The sequence below is a fragment of the Acomys russatus genome, chromosome 20, assembly GCF_903995435.1.
Source record: "Acomys russatus chromosome 20, mAcoRus1.1, whole genome shotgun sequence".
NCBI classification, from domain to species: Eukaryota; Metazoa; Chordata; class Mammalia; order Rodentia; family Muridae; genus Acomys; species Acomys russatus.
In genome coordinates, this window is record NC_067156.1 from 26127574 (window position 1) to 26148730 (window position 21157).

The 21157-nt window shown below is 43.0% G+C and overlaps 1 protein-coding gene across 1 annotated transcript in view; it reads left to right on the top strand.

Annotated features, from left to right (window-relative positions):
• Positions 1–13: 13 nt before the first annotated feature.
• The window catches only part of LOC127204129 (protocadherin gamma-A12-like), a 76266-nt gene continuing 55122 nt past the window's right edge, over positions 14–21157 (top strand). Inside the window, 2 exon segments of the mRNA XM_051163036.1 lie at positions 14–1200; positions 1202–2836. Of these exon segments, the coding sequence (XP_051018993.1) occupies positions 412–1200; positions 1202–2836 (2424 nt within the window). The 5' untranslated portion in view covers positions 14–411.

Sequence of the window (21157 nt, forward strand, 5' to 3'; positions counted from 1 at the left end):
AAATAATTCAAGGAAGTGAATTTGTAAGAAAAATATTAGGGAACTGAAATGCTCACTGAATTGTCCACTACAGTTGTGGTTGCGTCTTTCTGTTTCCATCTCCACTTGCGACGGTAGGTGGAGCTATTTATGATACACAACCCAAAAATTCTCTCCCAGAGTTCTCAACTGTGCAGTAATTGGTTCGGCCTCTGAGCGCCGCTGTTCACCAAGCAGGGAGGAAAAGGCAGCGAAGCTGTGCTCGATTTGCAGGCGCCTAAAGCACAATGCAGATAGAGTGAGACAAAATACCTCTCCAAGGAAACTGGGAGGAGCTAGTCCCACTTCCTAACTGTCGGATTCCAAAGCCTGAAAAAGCAGATTCTAGTTCAAGTGGTCAAAGGCAGAATTGGAAGTAATCCTCAAGTGACAATGATCCCCGCCCAAAGGCTCAAGGACTGCAAAGGGCTGGTCTTCCTGGGAGTCCTCCTCGGGATGCTGTGGGAGGTCGGATCCACCCAGATACGCTATTCAGTTCCGGAAGAGCTGGAGAACGGATCTAGGGTGGGCAACATCTCCAAGGACCTGGGCCTGGAGCCCCGCGAGCTGGCGGAGCGCGGGGTCCGCATCGTCTCCAGAGGTAGGGCTCAACTTTTCGCTCTGAACCCGCGAAGCGGCAGCTTGGTCACAGCAGGGAGGATAGACCGGGAGGAGCTGTGTATGGGGTCCGTCAAGTGTCAATTAAATCTAGAGATTTTGATGGAAAACATAGGGAAAATATACGGCGTAGAAGTAGAAGTGAGGGACATTAACGACAACGCTCCCTACTTCCGTGAAAGTGAATTAGAAATAAAAATGAGTGAAAACGCCGCCGCTGGAATGCGGTTCCCTCTTCCCCACGCTTGGGATCCAGATATCGGCAAAAACTCTCTTCAAACCTACCAGCTCAGCCCAAATGCTCACTTCTCGCTGGAGGTGCAGAACGGAGCTGATGGTAACAAATACCCGGAACTGGTGCTTGAGCGCGCAGTCGACCGGGAGGAAAAGGCCATGCACCTCCTGGTCCTCACCGCTTCCGACGCGGGGGACCCAGTCCGCAGCGGCACGGCGCGCATCCGCGTCATGGTTGTGGATGTGAACGACAACGCACCTGTGTTTGCTCGGTCCGAGTACCGCGTGAGTGTGCCGGAGAACGTGGATGTGGGCGCTCAGCTGCTGCAGGGTCAATGCCACCGACCCGGATGAAGGAGCCAATGCAGAAGTGACGTATTCCTTCCGGTATGTGGACGACAAGGCGGCCAAAGTTTTCAAGCTTGACAGTAATTTGGGGACAATGTCAACAATAGCGGAGCTGGACCACGAGGAATCGGGTTTTTACGAGATGGAAGTGCAAGCAACAGATAACGCGGGGTATTCTGCACGGGCCAAAGTCCTGGTCACAGTTCTGGACGTGAACGACAATACCCCTGAAGTAGCCATCACGTCTCTCACCAACTCTGTTCCCGAAAATTCTCCCCGAGGGACATTAATAGCCCTTTTAAACGTAAATGACCAAGACTCGGGAGAAAATGGACGGGTAATATGTTCCATCCAAGAGAATCTGCCCTTTAAATTAGAGAAATCATACGGAAACTACTATAGTTTAGTCACAGACACAGTCCTAGACCGAGAACAGGTTCCTAGCTACAACATCACAGTGACCGCCACTGACAGGGGAAGTCCGCCCCTGTCAAGCGAAACTCACCTCTCACTGAACATAGCAGACACCAACGATAACCCACCCGTTTTTCCTCGGGCCTCCTACTGGGCCTACATCCCGGAGAACAACCCCAGAGGGGCCTCCATCGCGTCTGTAACCGCCCACGACCCTGACAGTGACAAGAATGCCCAAGTCACTTATTCCCTAGTTGAGGACATCCATCAGGGCGTACCCCTCTCCTCTTACGTCTCCATCAACTCGGACACTGGTGTCCTGTATGCACTGCACTCCTTTGACTATGAGCAGTTCCGAGACCTACAGCTGCAAGTGATGGCACGTGACAGTGGGGACCCGCCGCTCAGCAGCAATGTGTCACTGAGCCTGTTTATACTGGATCAGAACGACAACGCCCCCGAAATCCTGTACCCTACTCTCCCTACAGATGGATCAACTGGCGTAGAGTTAGCGCCCCGCTCAGCAGAGCCTGGCTATCTGGTGACGAAGGTGGTGGCGGTAGACCGAGACTCAGGACAGAACGCCTGGCTGTCCTACCGTCTGCTCAAGGCCAGCGAGCCAGGGCTCTTCTCGGTGGGGCTGCACACGGGAGAGGTAAGCACCGCTCGGGCCCTGATGGACAGAGATGCTCTCAAGCAGAACCTTGTAGTGGCTGTGCAGGACCACGGCCAGCCTCCGCTCTCCGCCACTGTCACCCTCACTGTGGCGATCGCCGACAGCATCCCCGACGTTCTGGCGGATCTGGACAGCCTAGAGTCTCCTTCCACCTCCGAAACCTCAGGGCTCACTCTCTATCTGGTGGTGGCCGTGGCGGCGGTCTCCAGCGTCTTCCTGGTCTTTGTTCTGGTGCTGCTGGCTCTCAGACTGCGGCGCTGGCACTCACTGCGCCTGCTCCAGGCTGCGGGACCCGGATTGGCTGACGTTCCAGCCTCTCACTTTGTGGGCGTAGACGGAGTGCAGGCTTTTTTGCAGAGTTATTCGCACGAGGTCTCGCTCACTGCGGGCTCCCGAAAGAGTCATTTGATTTTCCCGCAGCCCAACTATGCCGACACGCTCATCAGCCAGGAGAGCTGCGAGAAAAGCGAGCCTCTTTTGTTATCGGGTGATTCGGTGTTTTCTAAAGATAACCATGCATTAATTCAGGTGAGTCCATTCTGAGATTGGAGCAAACTATCATCCTAGTATAGATGATTCGTGGGTATTGGGAATTGATAAAGCAGTTGTCAACAAATTTGTACACACATGGCAGCCAACAACAACTACAACCTTGTTTGGTTTAAAAGATACATAAACATAATATTGTCACAAGATATAAAAACAATTTCTGCTCTATATCAACCTATAATTTGGTAGCTTGGTTCATCACCGATAATGCTGTTTCCACTTTTAATTATTTTTCTTTCTGGTCATGAAGCAGCTTTGTGTCCCGCTGTCTGTCTGTTAAGAATACAGGAGCAGTGAGTGTAGCTCAAAACTCAGTGGTAGAGCACTTGCCTAGCATGTATGGAGAAGAGCCCCTGGATTCAATCCTCAGTGAAGGCTGAGGGAACACAAATCTGCTAGAGTGAAGAAACAAAGGTTAATGGAAAGTATGGAAAGTACGGCGGCTTCTACCCAACCCACCTCTGGGGATTGAGCCAAGATCAGTGCATGCTAAGTTAAACACTTTATCTATCCCTAGGCCCAAAAGAGTGGCCTTTCATTGCATATGACTCTGCCAGGAAATTCATATGATGCATTTAGTGTCTTTTAAATTGTACTATTTTTGGTCATTAGGGATATATTTTTTTCCTTTTAAAACGTTATTTGTACATGTGTGACTGTGTCTGTATGAGTGTATGTACCCATGCAGAGGCTGGATAAGGGGACTGGATATTCTTACCACTTTCTGCCTATTCTTCTGAGGCAAAATCTTTCCCTGGATCCAGGGATGGAAGTAAGCAAGCCCCAGAAGTCCTCCAGTCTCTGACCTCTGGCGGGGGTGACAGTCCTTTGTGGGACCCATGGCTGGTTTCATGGTACCTAAGATCCAAACTCCCAGTGGTCATGATTCGCCGCAGACACCGTAAACTCCTGTGCATCTCTTCAGCTCTGCACTTAGACTTCTTTGCGTAAATAACTTCATGTTTTTAGATTGTTTGATTTCCAGTATGGTGAATTTTATTTATTTATTTTTTCTTTAAGATTTACTTATTTATTAGATATACAGTGTTCTGCCTGCATGTATATCTGCACACCAGAAGAGGGCATTAGATCACATTATAGATAGCTGTGAGCCACCATGTGGTTTCTAGGAATTGAACTCAGGTCCTCTGGAAGAGCAATCAGTGCTCTTAACCTCTGAGCTATCTCTCAAATATACAATTCATGTGTTGGAATGAGGAAGAACCATAATGACATTTCATCTGTTACACATAAGTAATAATGTAAAAGTATCCGTTTCAGCCTGCACCGATAATATATAAACTATCCAGACACCGCCAGCGTAGCACAAGCAGGAGTTACTTTTACACAGTGAAGAATTCCTTGAGGAAATACCTCTAAATTTTAAATATTTTAAACAATATTTTTTGTTCTGAAGAAACTTTCCAGTCGTATAGTCCTCCTTCACTCAATCTTCCCCTTTTTGAGCACAGAAATTTTTCTGGAAAGTGTAGGCGCTAAGTGTTTCCTTAGAACTTGTTTTTTCCATTTATGTGTTGCCTATCTATTAAAAACATAATAATTGGGACCCAAATTTATAAAAGAGATTAGAGAAACTTAGAGAAGGAAAGGTAATCAAAAAGGTAAACAAAACAACCCCCAATGGCTTGTTCCGGTGAATGGGTCCACACCTATGCACACACAGGCAGCACTACTGCACCCAGTCAATCATTAAAAATAAGGAAAAAATAAGAATAAGGAATGTCATGAAGAAAGAAAATGTCTTGAAGTTGGAAGGGGACATGTTAGAAGAACCTAGAGAGAGCTGGAAGGAAGAAACCTGCAGTGGATGTGGTCGTATTTCATTGTATACACACATGAAATTCACAAATAGTAATTACAAATATTTTTTCTTTTTTATTAATTAAAAAAAAACAAAATAAAGCAGGATTCAAATGTCATCTTACGTGTCTTGACAACCAAGACAAATAAAATAAAATAAAGAAGTATAGATTAAGTGGTTCTACTTGTATGATTTTTTTAAAGGAAATAGTTAAGCCTTTATAAAAAAAATTAATTTTAGTCAGGGCTAGTAATAGGGGCCTATAATACTAGTCCCAGGTACCCAGGAGGCTCTAGTGGGATGTTAGAAAGTTTAAGGTCAATCTTAGTGAGACCCCATCTCAGAATACAAAGTCAGAGAGGGCAGGGAATGTAGCTTAGTGGGAAAACTCCTGTGTTGCACGCACAAGGCTCTAGCTAGCTTCAGTCCCTAGTATTGCATAAATAAATAAATAACATGTAATTTGTATTTACACTAAGCTGTAAAATGGAATGTGCTAAGTATGGTGTTCTGTAATTATTACCAAGGAAAACTGGGCATTGCCCTCTTTTGTGAAAATTCAAAAAGTGTTTACGGCATAGTTCACATGTGGTGGGCAACGCTAAATGAAAGGGGCAATTGAAAAACGATTATGTTAAAACTTAAATGAGCATGATCTAAGGATGTTGATCTCTGTTTATTAGCTTGGTTTCAGAGACAAATTATTGGGTGTTGTGTCATAAGTACTATTGATCTTAGACAGCATCCCAGGATCAGCGATAACTGTGTCCCAATTTGAGCTGGTTCATTAAATAGCTCCGAGGGTGGAGGTTGGAGAGGTGACCCTTGCAGAGGACTCAGACTTGGCTCTGAATGCCTACATAGTACCCCAAGTTCCAGAGGATCAGATGCCCTCTTCTGACCTCCATGGGCACCAGGCACTCATGTAGCACACACCATCAAAATCCTCACGTGAAACACATACACACAAATCCTTAAAAGGTGCTTTAAGATTCCATGATACCAAGTACCCTCAGATGCATCATAGTGCACACTAGGGGTTTTATTTGTGGTGGTGGTGGTGGTGGTAGGGATTGAATTTAGAGCTTTGTACTTACTAGAAAATGCTCTTCCACTGACGTATTTCCTTGGAGATAGATAGATAGATAGATAGATAGATAGATAGATAGATAGATATGTATGTATACAAATGTATGTTTCCTATTTTTTACTCTAAGACCTAGTATTGCTAAGTCATCCAGACTGACCTTGAACTCGTCACCTTCCTGCCTCTGCCTCCTGAATAGCTGAGCTTACAGTGCTACTAGGGCAATTTTTAGCTAGATAACTTCCTAACTGGGTCGGCTTTGGCGTGTTTTTTAACCTTTGGGGCTTCAGCAAAATAGGGATAATAAGATAATATTTCAACTATTGTGATAAGGACTTGGGAGAATATATAAATAGTTTGGCTCATAACCTCTATTAATTGATAATAGCTGTTTATCTTGTAGTTGGCTGAAAAAAGACATGCTTTCAATGACAGCATTCCTAGAATTCTTTGGGGAAAGTAATAATGACCTATCTTTCTCCAGATGACATAGATAATATAAACAACAATCTGTGGTTGAAAACAAAACGGTTTTAGTTCATTTTAAAGTTTTAGTCGGCGTGATGGCATATGCCTGTAATCTCACCAATTGTAAAATGGAAACAAGATCAAAGTCATCCTCTTTTATATATGAGTTCAAGGCCAACATGGGCTATGTAAGAGTGTGCCTCTAAAAGAAAAATCTGTTGTGCCTAGGCACACTCTTAGTTGAGAAACTATATTTTAGGCCATAAGACAAGGGAGAAAATTGTTTTGTTTGAGACAATTTTGTGAATTCTAGCTTTTGTCTGTCTGGATAGTATAGTCTAAACAAGGAGCCAAGGAATGTTGTGCATGTATGTGTGTATGTGTGATGTATATGTGTATGTGTGTATGTGTGTTTATATGTATGTATGTATGTGCATTTTAAGGCAGAATTTCACTACATAGCCTAGCTGGCCTGGAATCAGATGTGTAAATCAGAATGGCTTCAAACTCACTCTGTAGCAGAGGGTGATTTTAACCTGGTGATGACCCCACAGCCTCTGCTTCCCCGGTGCTGCAATTAAAGGGAACTGATGTATTTTAAACGAGTTCGCTCTTGAGTTCGAGGCCAGCCTGGTCTGCAAAGTGAGTCCAGAACAGCCAAGGCTACGCAGAGAAACCCTGTCTAAAAAACAAACAAACAAAAAAACAATAACAACAAAAAAAGAGTTCACTCTAATACAATCTTGAGTGGTTTAGCTGGAAAATAATGGCTGAAAACTGAAAGTTGGAGCTTTTTGTTTTGGCTGTATGAAAACGGAAGCTGATGGAGATACAGACACCAGTTGTAGCAGCGGATCATCATGGAGGGTCGTTGATAGTTAAGATAGTAACTGGCAATAGGTTTGCACAGTCACATTTCCTCTCATTCTGGTGATGACAGCGTGTCAGAAACTTGACTTCCTATGTGAAGGTGTGTAAACATTCATTCCACCTCTGAATCAAAGGGTTCAGCTGTACCTTAAACATTGGCATGGTGTCGCACACCTTTAATCCCAGCACTCAGGGAGGCAGAGGCAGGTGGATCTCTATGAGTTTGAGGCCAGCCTGGGCTACGAAGCGAATCCAGGACAGCCAAGGCTACACAGAGAAATCCTGTCTTAAAAAAACAAACCAAACCAAACAAAAAAGTTGTAGTTCTGAGTTGGGCAGTGACAGCATATGCCTTTAATCTCAGCGCTCAGGGAGGCAGAGGCAAAAGGATCTCTATGAGTTCGAGTCTAGCCTGATCTATAGAGCAAATTTCAGGACAGCCAGGACTACACAGAGAAGCCCTGTCTCAGAGTGAGGGGGACACTGTCGTTATATTGAAAATTACAGTATAATCTGGCAGCAAAAATTCTTCTATCACTTTTCTTTTGGGGGAGGTATGAAAGCTGACACAGCCTACACGTCTCGCTAGAACTAGTTCAAAGATCATTTTTTCCATGAATTGGAAGGCTAATGATCAAGGAGTAAATTATCACCTTCTCAATAACATGCAACTGTTATAAACACTCCAGTCATAAACTGAATGATTTTGGTGCAGGAAAAAAAATATACTTTTAATGCATACAAGATACCAGGTTCAACAAAAACAAATACGTAATTGTGAAAAGATATTGATTGAACAAATGAGTCTGTCTCTTCGGAAAGTGACAGATTTACTCCTTAGTGGTACATTGTGGATTCACCTTAGGAAAACTATATTCATTGGAAAACTACCACTAGCCAGGGGTTGGAATATTCTTAATATATTATAGTGAATGATGGGCTATGACAAAGGTAACAGCAAGTATATAAAAGCTATTTCTGGGTACCATCTGGGAAGGGGTGCGGTTCAAGAAAAGGTGAAGAAATTGTCACGGGGGAGACCATTGAATCCAAAAAATATATAAAAGGGAGTTGGCGCCACCATTAATTTTTGTAGAGAAGTCATATAAAACCACTAGTGCTTAATACCAGTGAGGACAGGTATAATGTTGTAGGTGTCGAAGTCTCTGAAGCGTTATGCGGTAGTTTCCACCGCGAACCAGTCAACGAAATGAGTTAAGTGATGAAAAGGTGATGTCTTGGGAAAGAATCATAGTGCAAAATCCATAATAAAAGACAACTTTCTGGCCTACCTTACAAAGCTAATGGCCAAGATAGTTGCCAAATTTCCATAAAATTTCCATATTGTAAAAGCCCCTTAGAAGCTACTTTCATATTTTCAGCTAAAACCATGTTAGATTTTAAAAGTAAGCTTGGGAAATCATCAAAATGGCAGGGGGAAGGGAGGATAAGTATTGCCTAATTTCAGGGTTTAAGATATAACACACACACACACACACACACACACACACACACACACACACATTAGGGAGTAAACTTGGGGCCTCATGCACACTAAACAAGATCCTAACCACTGTGTCTCAGTTGGTGTTTTATTGCTGTGAAGAGACACCATGATCATGACAACTTTTATGAAGGAAACATTTAATTTGGATAGGCTTACAGTTCAAGGGTTTAGCCCATTGTTGTCATGGTGGGAAGCATGGTGGCATGCAGGCAGACACATCTGGATCCACAGGCAGCAGGAAGAGAGAGACACTGGGACTGGCTTCAACTTCTGATATCCCAAAGCCCACTTACTCCAGTAAGACCACAACCTACTCCAGCAATCCCACCCCTCCTAATCCCTCTCAAATGCTGCCACTCCCCAATGACCAAGCATTCACATATATGCGCCTTTGGGGGCCATTCTTATTTAAAGAAACAGGCCCTATTTCTCGGGTAGGGGAGGGGCGGTGGGGGAGGGGCGCTAAATATTTGCTGCATTAGTACAAGTATCTGGACTGTGAATGATAGTGCCTGTACAGCTTGGCTCTCGATTTACCCGCCAACAGTGAGATGTGCAAGAGAACCAGAAGGGGATACTAATATTGAGTGATTTCTTACAAAAAGCATCACCTTGGGCACTACTCTGTTCTTACCTTTGTAGTAGGAAAGGCAGGTAATGGAGAGAGGGACCTTAGAAGCACCAGGCCAGAGTGAGCCAGCTCTTATCGTCCTTTATTGCTAACAGTCTTCCATTGTGGAGACCAACAGCAAAGTGACATCACTCAGATCCTGGTGGGAGTTGCAGTGACAACCCCCTCTCATTCGGCAAAGCCATGGGCCAGCCTTCAAGAAGAGGTACCGCTAGGCACCTAAGTGCTGAGGCTGAGAGCCACCAACAATGCAGAGATCATATATGTCTTGGCAGTACTCATATCCGGTTTGATCTTGATGTCAACAGTGGGAAAAGTGAAAACTAAGCACGCTGACCTTCAAAGTGCTTTAAAGATTATTTCAAAGTTTTGGAAATGACAGATAGAGAAGAACTGATGGGCCAGTGAACCACTGAGAAAGAAATTATAGATGATATGCCTGGCAGTGGTGGCCTTTAATCCCAGGACTTGGGAGGCAGAAGCAGGCAGGTCTCTGAGTTCAAGGCCAGCCTAGTCTACAGAGCAAGTTCCAAGTCAGGCAAAAGGATGACAGAAAGAAATTATAAATAATAAATACAGTGTGCCAGGAGAAATTTAAGTCTATTTGCAGGGTTTTCCAGGGATTCTGAACCCGAGACAAAAACTGCTCTTTTTAAAACACAAGATTCTGATTTTGGAGATAGGGGAAGGCAGGCAACCTCAGTTGAGCATGGTGGTGCACACCTTTAATCCCAGCACTCAGGAGGCAGAGGCAGGCGGATCTCTGTAAGTTCAAGGCCAGCCTGGTCTACAAAGAGAGGTCCAGGACACGTGTGTGTGTGTGTGTGTGTGTGTGTGTGTGTGTGTGTGTACATCTCACCACATCTTCTTCCTCCAGTAATCACTACAAACATTTATGACAAAAGAGACCTTGGAGGGGCTGGAGAGATGGCTCAGAGGTTAAGAGCACTGGCTGCTCTTCCAGAGGTCATGAGTTCAATTCCCAGCAACCACATGGTGGCTCGCAACTACCTGTGGGATCTACTAAAGATTGGCAACCAAGAAAAGACAAGCATATCAACAATGTGTGTGGCCTGAATGTACCAAAGTTGGCATCTAACACCATGTTTTTTGCTGTATTCACATTGTAAAATACTCAAATCAGGCCAACTGTATCTACCTCCTCAAACATCCTTTCTCTCTGTAAAATTTCCTCAGTTCTTCCTTCTAGCTTTTTGAAACATTACATTATTGTTAGCTGTTGTTTCCCTAATGTGGAACAACACCATGGAACTTTGGCTGCTGGCTAGCTACATTTTAGTTATCATTCATTGATGAGCCTTTCTCTATCTTACCCCAATTCTTCCAAATCTTTAGTAAATACAACCCCCAGCCCCTTTATGAGACAGGATTTCACTGTATCCCTAACTAGTCCGGAAGTTGCTACATAGACCAACCTCACCTTGAACTCAGTGAGATCCTCTTCCTCTGTCTCTCAGAGTGCTGGGATTGAAGGTGTGTACCACCATGCCTGACACAATTCTACCCTATGAGATCAACTACATTAGATCTAAATACGAGAAAGATAATATGGTGCTTGTATTTTTGTCTATAGCTTATTTCACTTAACATAATTATTTCCAATTCTATTCATGTTGCCATAAATAACAATATTTCATCCTTTTGTGAGGATAGCATTCCACTGTGTATATATACCATATTTTCTTTATCCATCAGGTGATGAATGCTTATGTTGTATCCATTTCTTTACTAATACAAAAGATTTGGAGTCTTATATATCTTTCATTAAACTGTCCGAGTATGTGATTTTTGTTACCATAATTAGTATTGTCTTAACTTATATTCTTTTTTCTTGTTTCTAGTTTACAGAAAATTACAAGTTTTGTTGTGGTAGATGTTTTAAGGCATGGTCTCACCGTGTAGCCCAGGTTGGCCTTGAATTTGCTGTATACTCCAGCCAAGCTGGCTTTGAACTAAGGAAGTTAGTGTTCTCCTGCATCGTCCTCTCAAGTTCTGGAATTACAGGATGTACCACCACACCTGGTAATGCTATGCATAAATTTTATGTGCATTCAAAACCAAATTGTGCAGAATACTGTATCCTTATACTATACTATGGAAGCCTAAACTATCTCTACACGAATTTAGGCTTCCATTACCTATAGTGTGCAGGTTGATAGATCCCACCCAGAAGCAGAAAACACTGGTGTCTGCCCAAGTCTAGCGGTGGATAGTTTATTAATTAATTAATATTATAAATATTTATTGACTCACAAATACTAGCAAAGCCTGTCCTAAGTGACAAGGATGACAGGAGGCAGATGACATGATCCCCGCCTCAGTGAATGCCATAGTTTTACAAGGACTTTACAGGTGTGATGGATGCCATCGAGTATAAATACAAAAACAGTAATCTTGTAATGAAGCCAGACCTATTCTCAAGATCAAGGGAGGATTCAAGAATGATCTAGAGTGTGGTCTGGAGGATTAGTAGGACTTACTGAGGCGACAAGGAGAATGGCAAGAGAAATTGCCAAGCACAAGGACTAGCATGTATCAGGGTCCTAATACCAGAAGAGCCGTGTGACTCATGCCCATGAAAAGAGTCAGGGATGCTGGAAACAGAACATGAAGTGAGACTGGCAAGAGGACAGAGCCTTGTATATCTTACTGAAGATTCTGAATTTTGTGCTAAGTTCTTTTGTATTTGGATGTTGTTACATAGTTTTTAAATAAGACAATGACAGAATTTGATTCAAAATATAAGTATTATTCTGGCTCTCGTGTGGAGATGTGATCTACTAGGGTCGTAAGTAGACACTGGGAGTACCATAGGGAACTCTAGCAATGTTACTAGTAAATAGTGCTGGAAAGCCAGGGAGATGGTTCAGGAGTAAAAACCCTAGCCAAACAAATGCGAGGACCCAAGTTCAAACCCCTGAATTAACTTAAAAGGCCAGACTCAGTAGACTGCATCTGCAGCCCCAGCACTCCTACAGTGAGATTAGAGGAGGCAGAGAGAGAGAGAGAGAGAGAGAACAGCCTGGAAGACTGAGGGTCAGTTAGCCTGGAATACACAGTGCAGTAGCAAAAACAAAAGGGACACCTGCCTAAACAAGATGGAAACTGAGAACAGACTCCCTAAAGTTGTCCTCTGATCTCCACACGGGCACCATAACACATACATGCCTACACACACATACACGTACACTCCACACATGCACCCCACACATGTATGAAAATGGATATGCAGAGGATATAAAAAATAAATGAGTGAACTGGATGTGGTGGCACACACCTTTAATCCCAGCGCCTGGGAGGTCGATGCAGGGGGATCGCTGAGTTCCAGGACAGGCTGGCCTACAGAGTGAGTTCCGGAACAATCGGGGCTGCACAGAAATCCCTTCCCCCCCAGCCCTGTCTCTCTAAGAGTGGATTGGGAACATATTTATAAAGTATGTTTACAAGGTAGATTCAATAAGGCAACATTGGAATAGGTAGCTATGAACTCCACAGGACAGGAATTGTTTTATTGTGTTCTATAGTGTCTGAAATATTGTTGGCTAGCTAGTGGTAGGGTCCTCAATAAAATATTTTTTACTCAATATAGACAATGAATGAAAGGACTTAGAGTGCTTCTTAGGCATCTTAGTCACTATCCTATTGCTGTGATGAGACACCATGTCTAAATAACTTATAAGAGAAAATATTTACTTGGGGGCCTGCTTACAGTTTCAGTGAGTTAGTACATGACCATCTCGGCAGTGGTCGTGGTGGCAGGCAGGCATGGAGAAGTAGCTGAGAGCTTACATAATCCTGATCTGCCAGAGGCAGAAGGCAGAAGAATACACTAGTCCTGGTGTGGGCTTTTGAAACCTCAAAGCCCACCCACCAATGACACAGCTCCTTTAACAAGGCCACATCTCTTCCAGTGAGGCTAAACCTCCCAATCTTCCCCAAACAAGTGCACTAACTGGGGACCAAGCAGTCACATATATGAGCCTATGGGGGACATTCTCATTCAAACACCTCGTCAGGTTTTCCAAATTGAGCAATTAGATGGACAAGGGGGCCATATAGTCAGATGTAGAAGAATAAAGAATGGATTTAAGAACAATTGAGAGTATGTCCATATTGAAATTCTGAGAAACAGCCAAGTGCAGGTATTAAGTGTATGGTTGGACATTTGGTCGCCATTTAATTAATTAACATAATTTTTTTCTATTGTCTGCTCAGGTAGTGGGTCTTCACATGGTTGAGCAAAATAAGCTTCCTGGTACCCCTACCCTGGTATGTCTTTGGGTTTCCTAGCTGACCTATGCCAGATTTATTTTTTTTTTTTCTTCTTTTTTTTTTTTTTTTTTTTTTCTTCAACATGTATACACTTTATTTTTTCTTTCTAAAATGCATATTTGTCATTGGAAGATTTTTTTTTCTTCAACATATTTTTCTTCTTAGTTTATAAGACCAAAAGAAGTACCCTGTATCTCTCTACACAAAACTGTGTCTAATATATAATGTCTACTTTTCAGACTAGTCCTGGCATTCAGGTTTTTTTCTGCCTTTAGTATTCTGCTTAGACTATAACTTATTTGACTGATCTAATTTTGGTTAAATAAATAGAATGGGTAAAAGGATCTTGCTATGTCCATGCTGGCCTTAAATTTATTATCCTTCTGCCTTCACTTTATAGGTGCTGAGATTACAAAGGGGCATCACCGTGACCAGACCTTTGACTTTTTTTTTAACTGTTGTTTGTTTTTCCCCACACCTGACTGCATCCTCTCCATTAATTGTCTGCTAGGTGCTGCACTCAGATTCAGGGTTTCGCATACTCCAGGAAAACAGTCTACTACTGAAGTACAGCTCTCTGTGGAAATTTTTTATGTTGTAGAGGAGTTTATTAGATGAGCATGGGGAGAGAAGGAAAGGGGGGAGGGGCACCCCAGAGAGACAGAGGCAGGAAAAGTAAGAGAGAGAGTAGAGAGTAAGAGGGCACTTTGTGGAAACTTTTAATCTGCTTTCTCTGTGTAGCCTTCGTTGACCTGGACTCACTTTGTAGAACAAGCTGGCCTAGAACTCACAGAGATCCACCTGCCTCTTGCCTCCCTGAGTGCTGGGACTACAGGTGTGCTTAATCTGTTTTTCCTTATCACCTGCTTTTGACTTACAAATGGCATGACTTAGGAGGAATGCATCGGCCACAGGGTGTTTATCAGTCACACAGAAATCATTGAGCTTTAATATTAAACATGCAGAGAGTCCTCGACATTTTAAAGTGGACATCAATAATACTAATGATTTAAGGCCAGGTGTGGTGGCACATGCCTTTAATCCCAGCCCTCAGGAGTCAAAGTCAGGAGGATGTCTGTGAGTTCAAAGCCAACCTGGTCCACAGAGTAAGATCTAGGACAGCCAGGGCTATGTAGAGAGACCCTATCTCAAGAAATAGTGTATAACTTTTCTTCCCTCAAATGATAGAAATATTCTATATCTTGATAGAGAAGGGAATGAGTGTATTTTCTAAAACTCATTGAACCTAATATTCTTGCATTTTGAGTCTATGTAATTTACAATTCAATTTTTAAAACAGATTTATGGAAATAAAATACCAGATTCTGTTTCCCAGCCTCAGAGTCCCCTCAAGAGAGCATTACCGTTAATATCTAGCTATGTACATTTAGAAACATGGCCTATGTGTATGCAAGAGTATATGGGGGTTTTGTTCAAATGAGATCATTTTATTATATATATATTATATACTGTCATACAGCTTGATATTAATATTTATTTACTAATGCTAAGAATAAAATCCAGGGCCTTGTATATGTTAAGTTAGTGCTTTTTCATTGAGCTGTATACCCTGTTCTTATCTTTAGTAACTAAAATAATTTGCGTGTGTGTGTGTGTGTGTGTATGTGTGTCACACATGCGTGCATATGTGTATGCCATAGTACATGTGTGGAAGACAGAGGACATCTTTCAGGAGTTACTTCTCTCCTTCCTATATGTGCATTCTGGGAATCAAACTTGTTCTGGAAATCAAACTCAGGTCACCAGGTTGGGTGACAAGCCCCTTTATCTACTGAGCCATTTTGCTGATCCATATAATTTTATATGTTTGTTTGTTTGTTTGTTTGTGAGACAGGGTCCCATATACCACAGACTGGCCTCAAACTCTAAATTTAACTAAGGCTGACCTTCAACTCTTCATCTGCCTGCCTATAACTCCCAAATGCTGGGATTGTGGAGATGTACTTCTATGTCCAGCTAATAATTTTTCTATTTTCACTATTTGACAGGAACCCATGTATTGATTCCCCCACCATATAAACCATATGAGGGTGGGTCATGCTTGTAATTTCAGCATTTGGGGAGTAGAGGCAGGATGATCAAGAACTCAAGCCCGTCCTTGGCTACACAAAGATTTCAAGGGCAGCCTGGGCTAAATGAAACCTTGCCTCAAAACATGAGAGAGAGAGAGAGAGAGAGAGAGAGAGAGAGAGAGAGAGAGAGAGAGAGAGAGAGAGAGAGAGAGAGAGAGAGTTTGGTGGGAATTGAACCCAAGGCCTCAAGTATACTAGGCAAGTCCTATGCTACTGAGTTGTTCTACTCCAATATTCGTATATTCTCTCTGTCTCTGTCTCTCTCTCACCCACCCTCCCTTCTTCCAGTATCATATAGTCAGGCTGGCATGACTGAACTTCGGATCATCCTTCTGTCTCCACCTCCCAGCTGATGAGATTAGAAACATGAGCTACCCATTCCTGGCTTATGTGGTACCGGGATCAAACCCATGGCTTTTTGTGTGCTAGGTGTGAGGGTTAATTTTTAACTGTCAAGTTGACAAATCTAGACTCAATTCTAGAGAGTCTTCATTAAGATTGACTAGATCAGGTCATCCTGTGCACGCGTCTGTGGGAAATTACCTTGATTATGTTAATTTAGGCGCTAAGAACCCTCCATCTAGGGTAGGTGTATTCCCTACGTAGAGAACCCTGAATGACGTTAAGAGAAAGTGAGATGATCGCCGCTCTCAGCCCGTGGCCGTGGGTGAACGGTTACCAGTGATCCCAAACTCCTCCTGCAGTGAAGTCCCTCCTATGATGGACTTGTGAGCTAGCAGAACCTTTTCCCTCTAATTCACACTGTCAGGATGCTCTGTCACAGCAACAGAACTAAAACTAAGGCATTAGGCAAGCATTCTATGAACTGAGCTATATCATTATTTAAAAATACTTTTTGATTAACAGTTGATGGAGAACCTCACAGATACAGAAGGCCAACTCTCTCTATATAGATATAGATATAGATGGGATATATAGAGACATATATGTGATATATGTGTAGGCACATGTTTGTATGTGTGTGTGCTTATATATATGCATGTGTCTATATGTACACCACTTTATGAGCATTTTGAAAGTAGACTGTAGACATTGTGCCTTGTTATTTCTAAGTATTTTATTGTGTATTTCCTAAGAGCAGAGGCATTCCTTTTAACTATCTCTTTTCAGTGATAAAAGTCAGAAAATGACATTGATACAATATGACTGCCACCTCATCTACAACCTACCCTGAATTTTTACCACTATTTATTTATTACTCACTTTTATTACCTTAGGCTTATTTTATTTTATGAGTTTTGCCTGCATGTATGTATGTGTGTCACGTGCCTGCCTGGTGCCCAGCGATGTCAGACAAAGGTGCTGGATCCCCTGGAACTGAAGTCACAGACAGTTGTGAGTGGCCATGTGGGTGCTGGGAACTGAATGGGTCCTCTGGAAGAGCAACAAATGCTCTTAATTGCTGAGCCATCTCTCCAACCCAATATTTATTTATTTTTAGTATATGTGTGGCATATTTGTATGTTTGGGGGTATGCTTACAACATGGCAAGTGCCTACATGTTGGGGAGAGTGTGTTCCTTACTCATTTTCCACCTTGTTTCTTTTTTTTTTTTTTTTAAGAATTATTTATTTATTTATTTGATGTATATGAGTGCTCTTTTTGCATGAATACATACATGTCAGAAGAGGAGATCAGATCATATTATAGATGGTTGTGAGCCACCATATGGTTGCTGGGAATCTAGCCCAGGACCTCTGGAAGATCAGTTAGTGCTCCTAACCTCTGAACCATCTCTCTAGCACCCACCTTGTTTCTTGAGACTCTCTCACTGGACCCTGGAGCTCACCATTTCTGACTAGACTGGATAGCCAGCAAGCCGCCAACATTTCCTATCTCTGCACACAGAGGGTAGGGTTATAAGCCTCTCGGGTGATGGGGGTCCAGGGGCAGAGACTAGTTTACTGGGGGTAGGTGGGTGGTGCAGCAGGTGAAAGCACTTGTGGCACACAATCCTTAGTACCCACATTAAAATCAAGATACAGAGACCACACCTGCAACCCCAGCAGTCTTCTAGTGAGATGGGAGGTGGCAACAGAGAATCAGCTGGAAGCTCCTGGGGCCAACTAGCCTGGAGTACACTATGCAGGAGTAGGAATGAGAGACCCTGCCTAGCTTCTGAGCGCACACACACACACACACACACACACACACACACACACACACACACACGAGGGGGGGGAGAGGGAGGGAGAGAGAGAGAGGGGAGAGAGAGAGAGAGAGAGAGGGAGAGAGAGAGAGAGAAAGGGAGAGAGAGGGGAAGGAAGAGAGAGAGAGAGAGAGAGAGAGATACACGAGGGCAGATCAATTAAAATCACAAATATTTTTTAAAGGAAAGCACTTATCCACCAAGCCATCTTCCCAGACCCTTCCCATTATTTTTATAGTCTGTTGTTTGTTTGTTTGAGTCCAGGATTATAGTTACATTTGGTCATTGTGTGTCTTTAGACCACTTTAGTTTGAAACAGCTCCTCTGCCCTCCTTTAGTTATATGACACCAAGTTTCTAAAGAGTGCAAGCCATTTGTTTAACAAGATGTCTTCGCATTTGCCAATGTTTCCTTGTGGTTGTATTTAAACTTTGTACTTGGGGTAGTAGTATACTAGTTATCCGTTGTCCCATCACAGGCTGTGTAAGCTTAGCATCTTATCAAGATCTACTGTTTCATTAGTTTGGTGGGTAAGGGTAATCCAAGTTTGCTTTGCCAGGTGCCTCTGCCTCGTGTTTTAACAAGGCTACAATCACGGCATCGCTCTGCAGTGTTCTTACATTGTTATGGACAAACTTCAGTTTCCAGAAGTTTGTTGGACAGAGGCCCCAGGTTCCTTGCTTCCTGTTAGCTGGAGATATGTCTGAGTTTCTTAGTATGTGGACTGACTGTGAAGCAGCAGCTCCAGTGGGACAGCTAGCTTCCATCAAAACAAGTAAAGGAGGGAGCCAGAGAGGGAAAGTGTGATGGACTCCAGTGTGAAAGTGGCATGTGTTACTGTAAATATATTCAGATCATTAAAGACAGTCATTTGGTCCTGCCCATACTGAGGAGAGATGGTTTTCAGTGTGCTTACAGTCCTTGTCTGTGTTGTAAGAAGGAACACCCCTCAGGAGAGATGGTTTTCAGTCCACTTACAGTTGTCTGTATTGTAAGAAGGGACACCCCTTCTCTTTTGTTTAGTCATGTATGACTGTGTGTCTTTTCAGTAAGATTATTGTTCCATTGCTACTGTTTTTTATTTTGATCTCAAATTGCTCTAGATTTGTTTTGTTTTGGGGGGGTGGAGTTCTTGTTGTTGTTGCTGCTGCTGCTGTTGTTTTGTTTTTGTTTTTGAATTGGGGTTTCTCTGTGTAACCCTAACTGTCCTGGAACCCACTCTGTAGACCAGGCTGGCCTTGAACTCAGAGATGTACTTGCTTGGGCCTCCCAAGTGCTGGGATTAAGGTCATGTGCTGCCACCACCCAGCATAATTGCTCTAGACTTTGCCCATAAGAACCTCTTAAAACTGGTTCCTGTGTCCCTTTGCCATGTTAGCATCATTTTTTCTTGAACAATTTCTTAGATTCAGATATAAAAAGATATCCCAGGCTCATCTTGAACTTAGCCTCCTCCAGTCATGAGGTAGACCATATTACCTGTATCTGAATGTCCCTGTCTCTTTTATGAAGGTATAGCACTTAGGGATAAAAACGAGGGCTTCCTGTGCACTAGACAGGCACTCTGCCAACTGAACCACATCCCCAGCCCTGACTTGTATTTTTGAATAAATAAAATATTAATATAAGCAGGGCACAGTGGTGCATGCCTGTAATCCCAACACTCAGGAAGGCAGAGGCAAATGTATCTCTGTGAGTTTGAGGCCAGCCTAGTCTACAAAATGAGTCTAGGACAGCCAAGGCTACACAGAGAAACTATATATATATATATATATATATATATATATATATATATATATATATATATTAATGTAATTAAAGTCCAACCATGACAATAAAAATATGGAGGCTGAAGAGGTGGCTCAGCAGTTAAGAGCACTGGCTGCTCCTCCAGAAGGCAGGAATTCAATTCTCAGCCCCCACATAGTGCTCACAAGACTCCCAGGGTATCTGATACCTTCTTCTAGCCTCCATGGGCACATGCACACATGTGATGTACAGACATTCAAGCAAACACTAAAAATAAAAATAAATCTCTAAAAAAAAAAAAAAAAGAGTTCTCAGGAAATTATAGCTTCTTCCTTGTGCCTTCTGCCTCATTTGTACCGCACACTGTAGATGATTACATTCATTTCTGATTTACCTTCCTGTGTTTCTCTTTAAAAAAAAAAAAACACCCACATATGTTTACAGTTTTTGCTTCCTCTGCTTGAACAGAGACACAGTTCTGGCTTTGAAGTAATAAAAAAAAAAACTTACTACAGTTTAAATAACAACAACTTCCTAAAATTAGTTCAGAGATATATTAGCCATGAGAAACTGCATAAAGCACTAACTGTGTTGGTAGCCCTTCATTGCACACACCACTTTATAGATAACAGATGAGCTAAGTGGTTGTGACCAGTTACATGGTTTCTTCCAACATCTGCCAGTTATTGGTCAGTGTGCATGTTAATTAATATGTGCACAGGCAACAGAGTATCTAAGTGTGGAGCCTCTTTGTCTCCTGATGACAAAGCCACATAGTATTAACTTTTGAAAGATTTTATTTTTCATGTTTATGAGTATGTACCTGAATGCACTATAGGCGCGCAGTGCCCACGGTGGCCATAAAATGGCACTGGACCTCCTGGGGCTGGAATTATCTGCCATGTAGGTGGTGAAAATCAAACCCTTGTTTTCTGGAAAAGCAGTCAGTCCTCTAAAGCACTGAGCCATCTCTCCAGCCCCAGGACCCCACATAGAGCTTTTACAGTGTTGGGTAAAGGGAGTTACTTAATAAAGAAAAGTGATGGTGCTTTCAGTGAAACTGGAGCTGAATGCAAATGCAGTTCTAGAGGAGGGAACTGGCTGCGGGAATGTTGTCACGCCAGCTTCGCGTGTCTCCAGACACAGTGTTGGCGGGAACCCTGTTGTGATGACAACTGGTGCTGGGGCATTACTGTTTCCTGTGCAGAAGACGCATGGGATGAATCAAATGGCCAGGCATGCATCTGTGTTAAAATCTCAGGGTGGAGAGGTGGCTCCGTGGCTAAGAGAGGACCCAAGTAACTGGCGTGGACATTCAAGTGGTCATAATTCCAGTGTTTGGGGGAAAGATCATGCAGGAGAATCACTGGAACTTTCCAGCCACCAGCATAACCCTAGAGTCAGGAAGAAGGTCTACCTCAGTGGAGCAAGGCAGAGAGTTACAGAACAAGAGACCCGACATTCTCTGCCTTCCAAGAGTGCACAGACGCCCAGATGTGTGCAAACACACACACACACACACACGGGGGGGGGGAGAGAGAGAGAGAGGAGAAAGAGAGAGGAGAGAGAGGAGAGAGAAAGAGAGAGGAGAGAGAGAGAGAGAGGAGAGA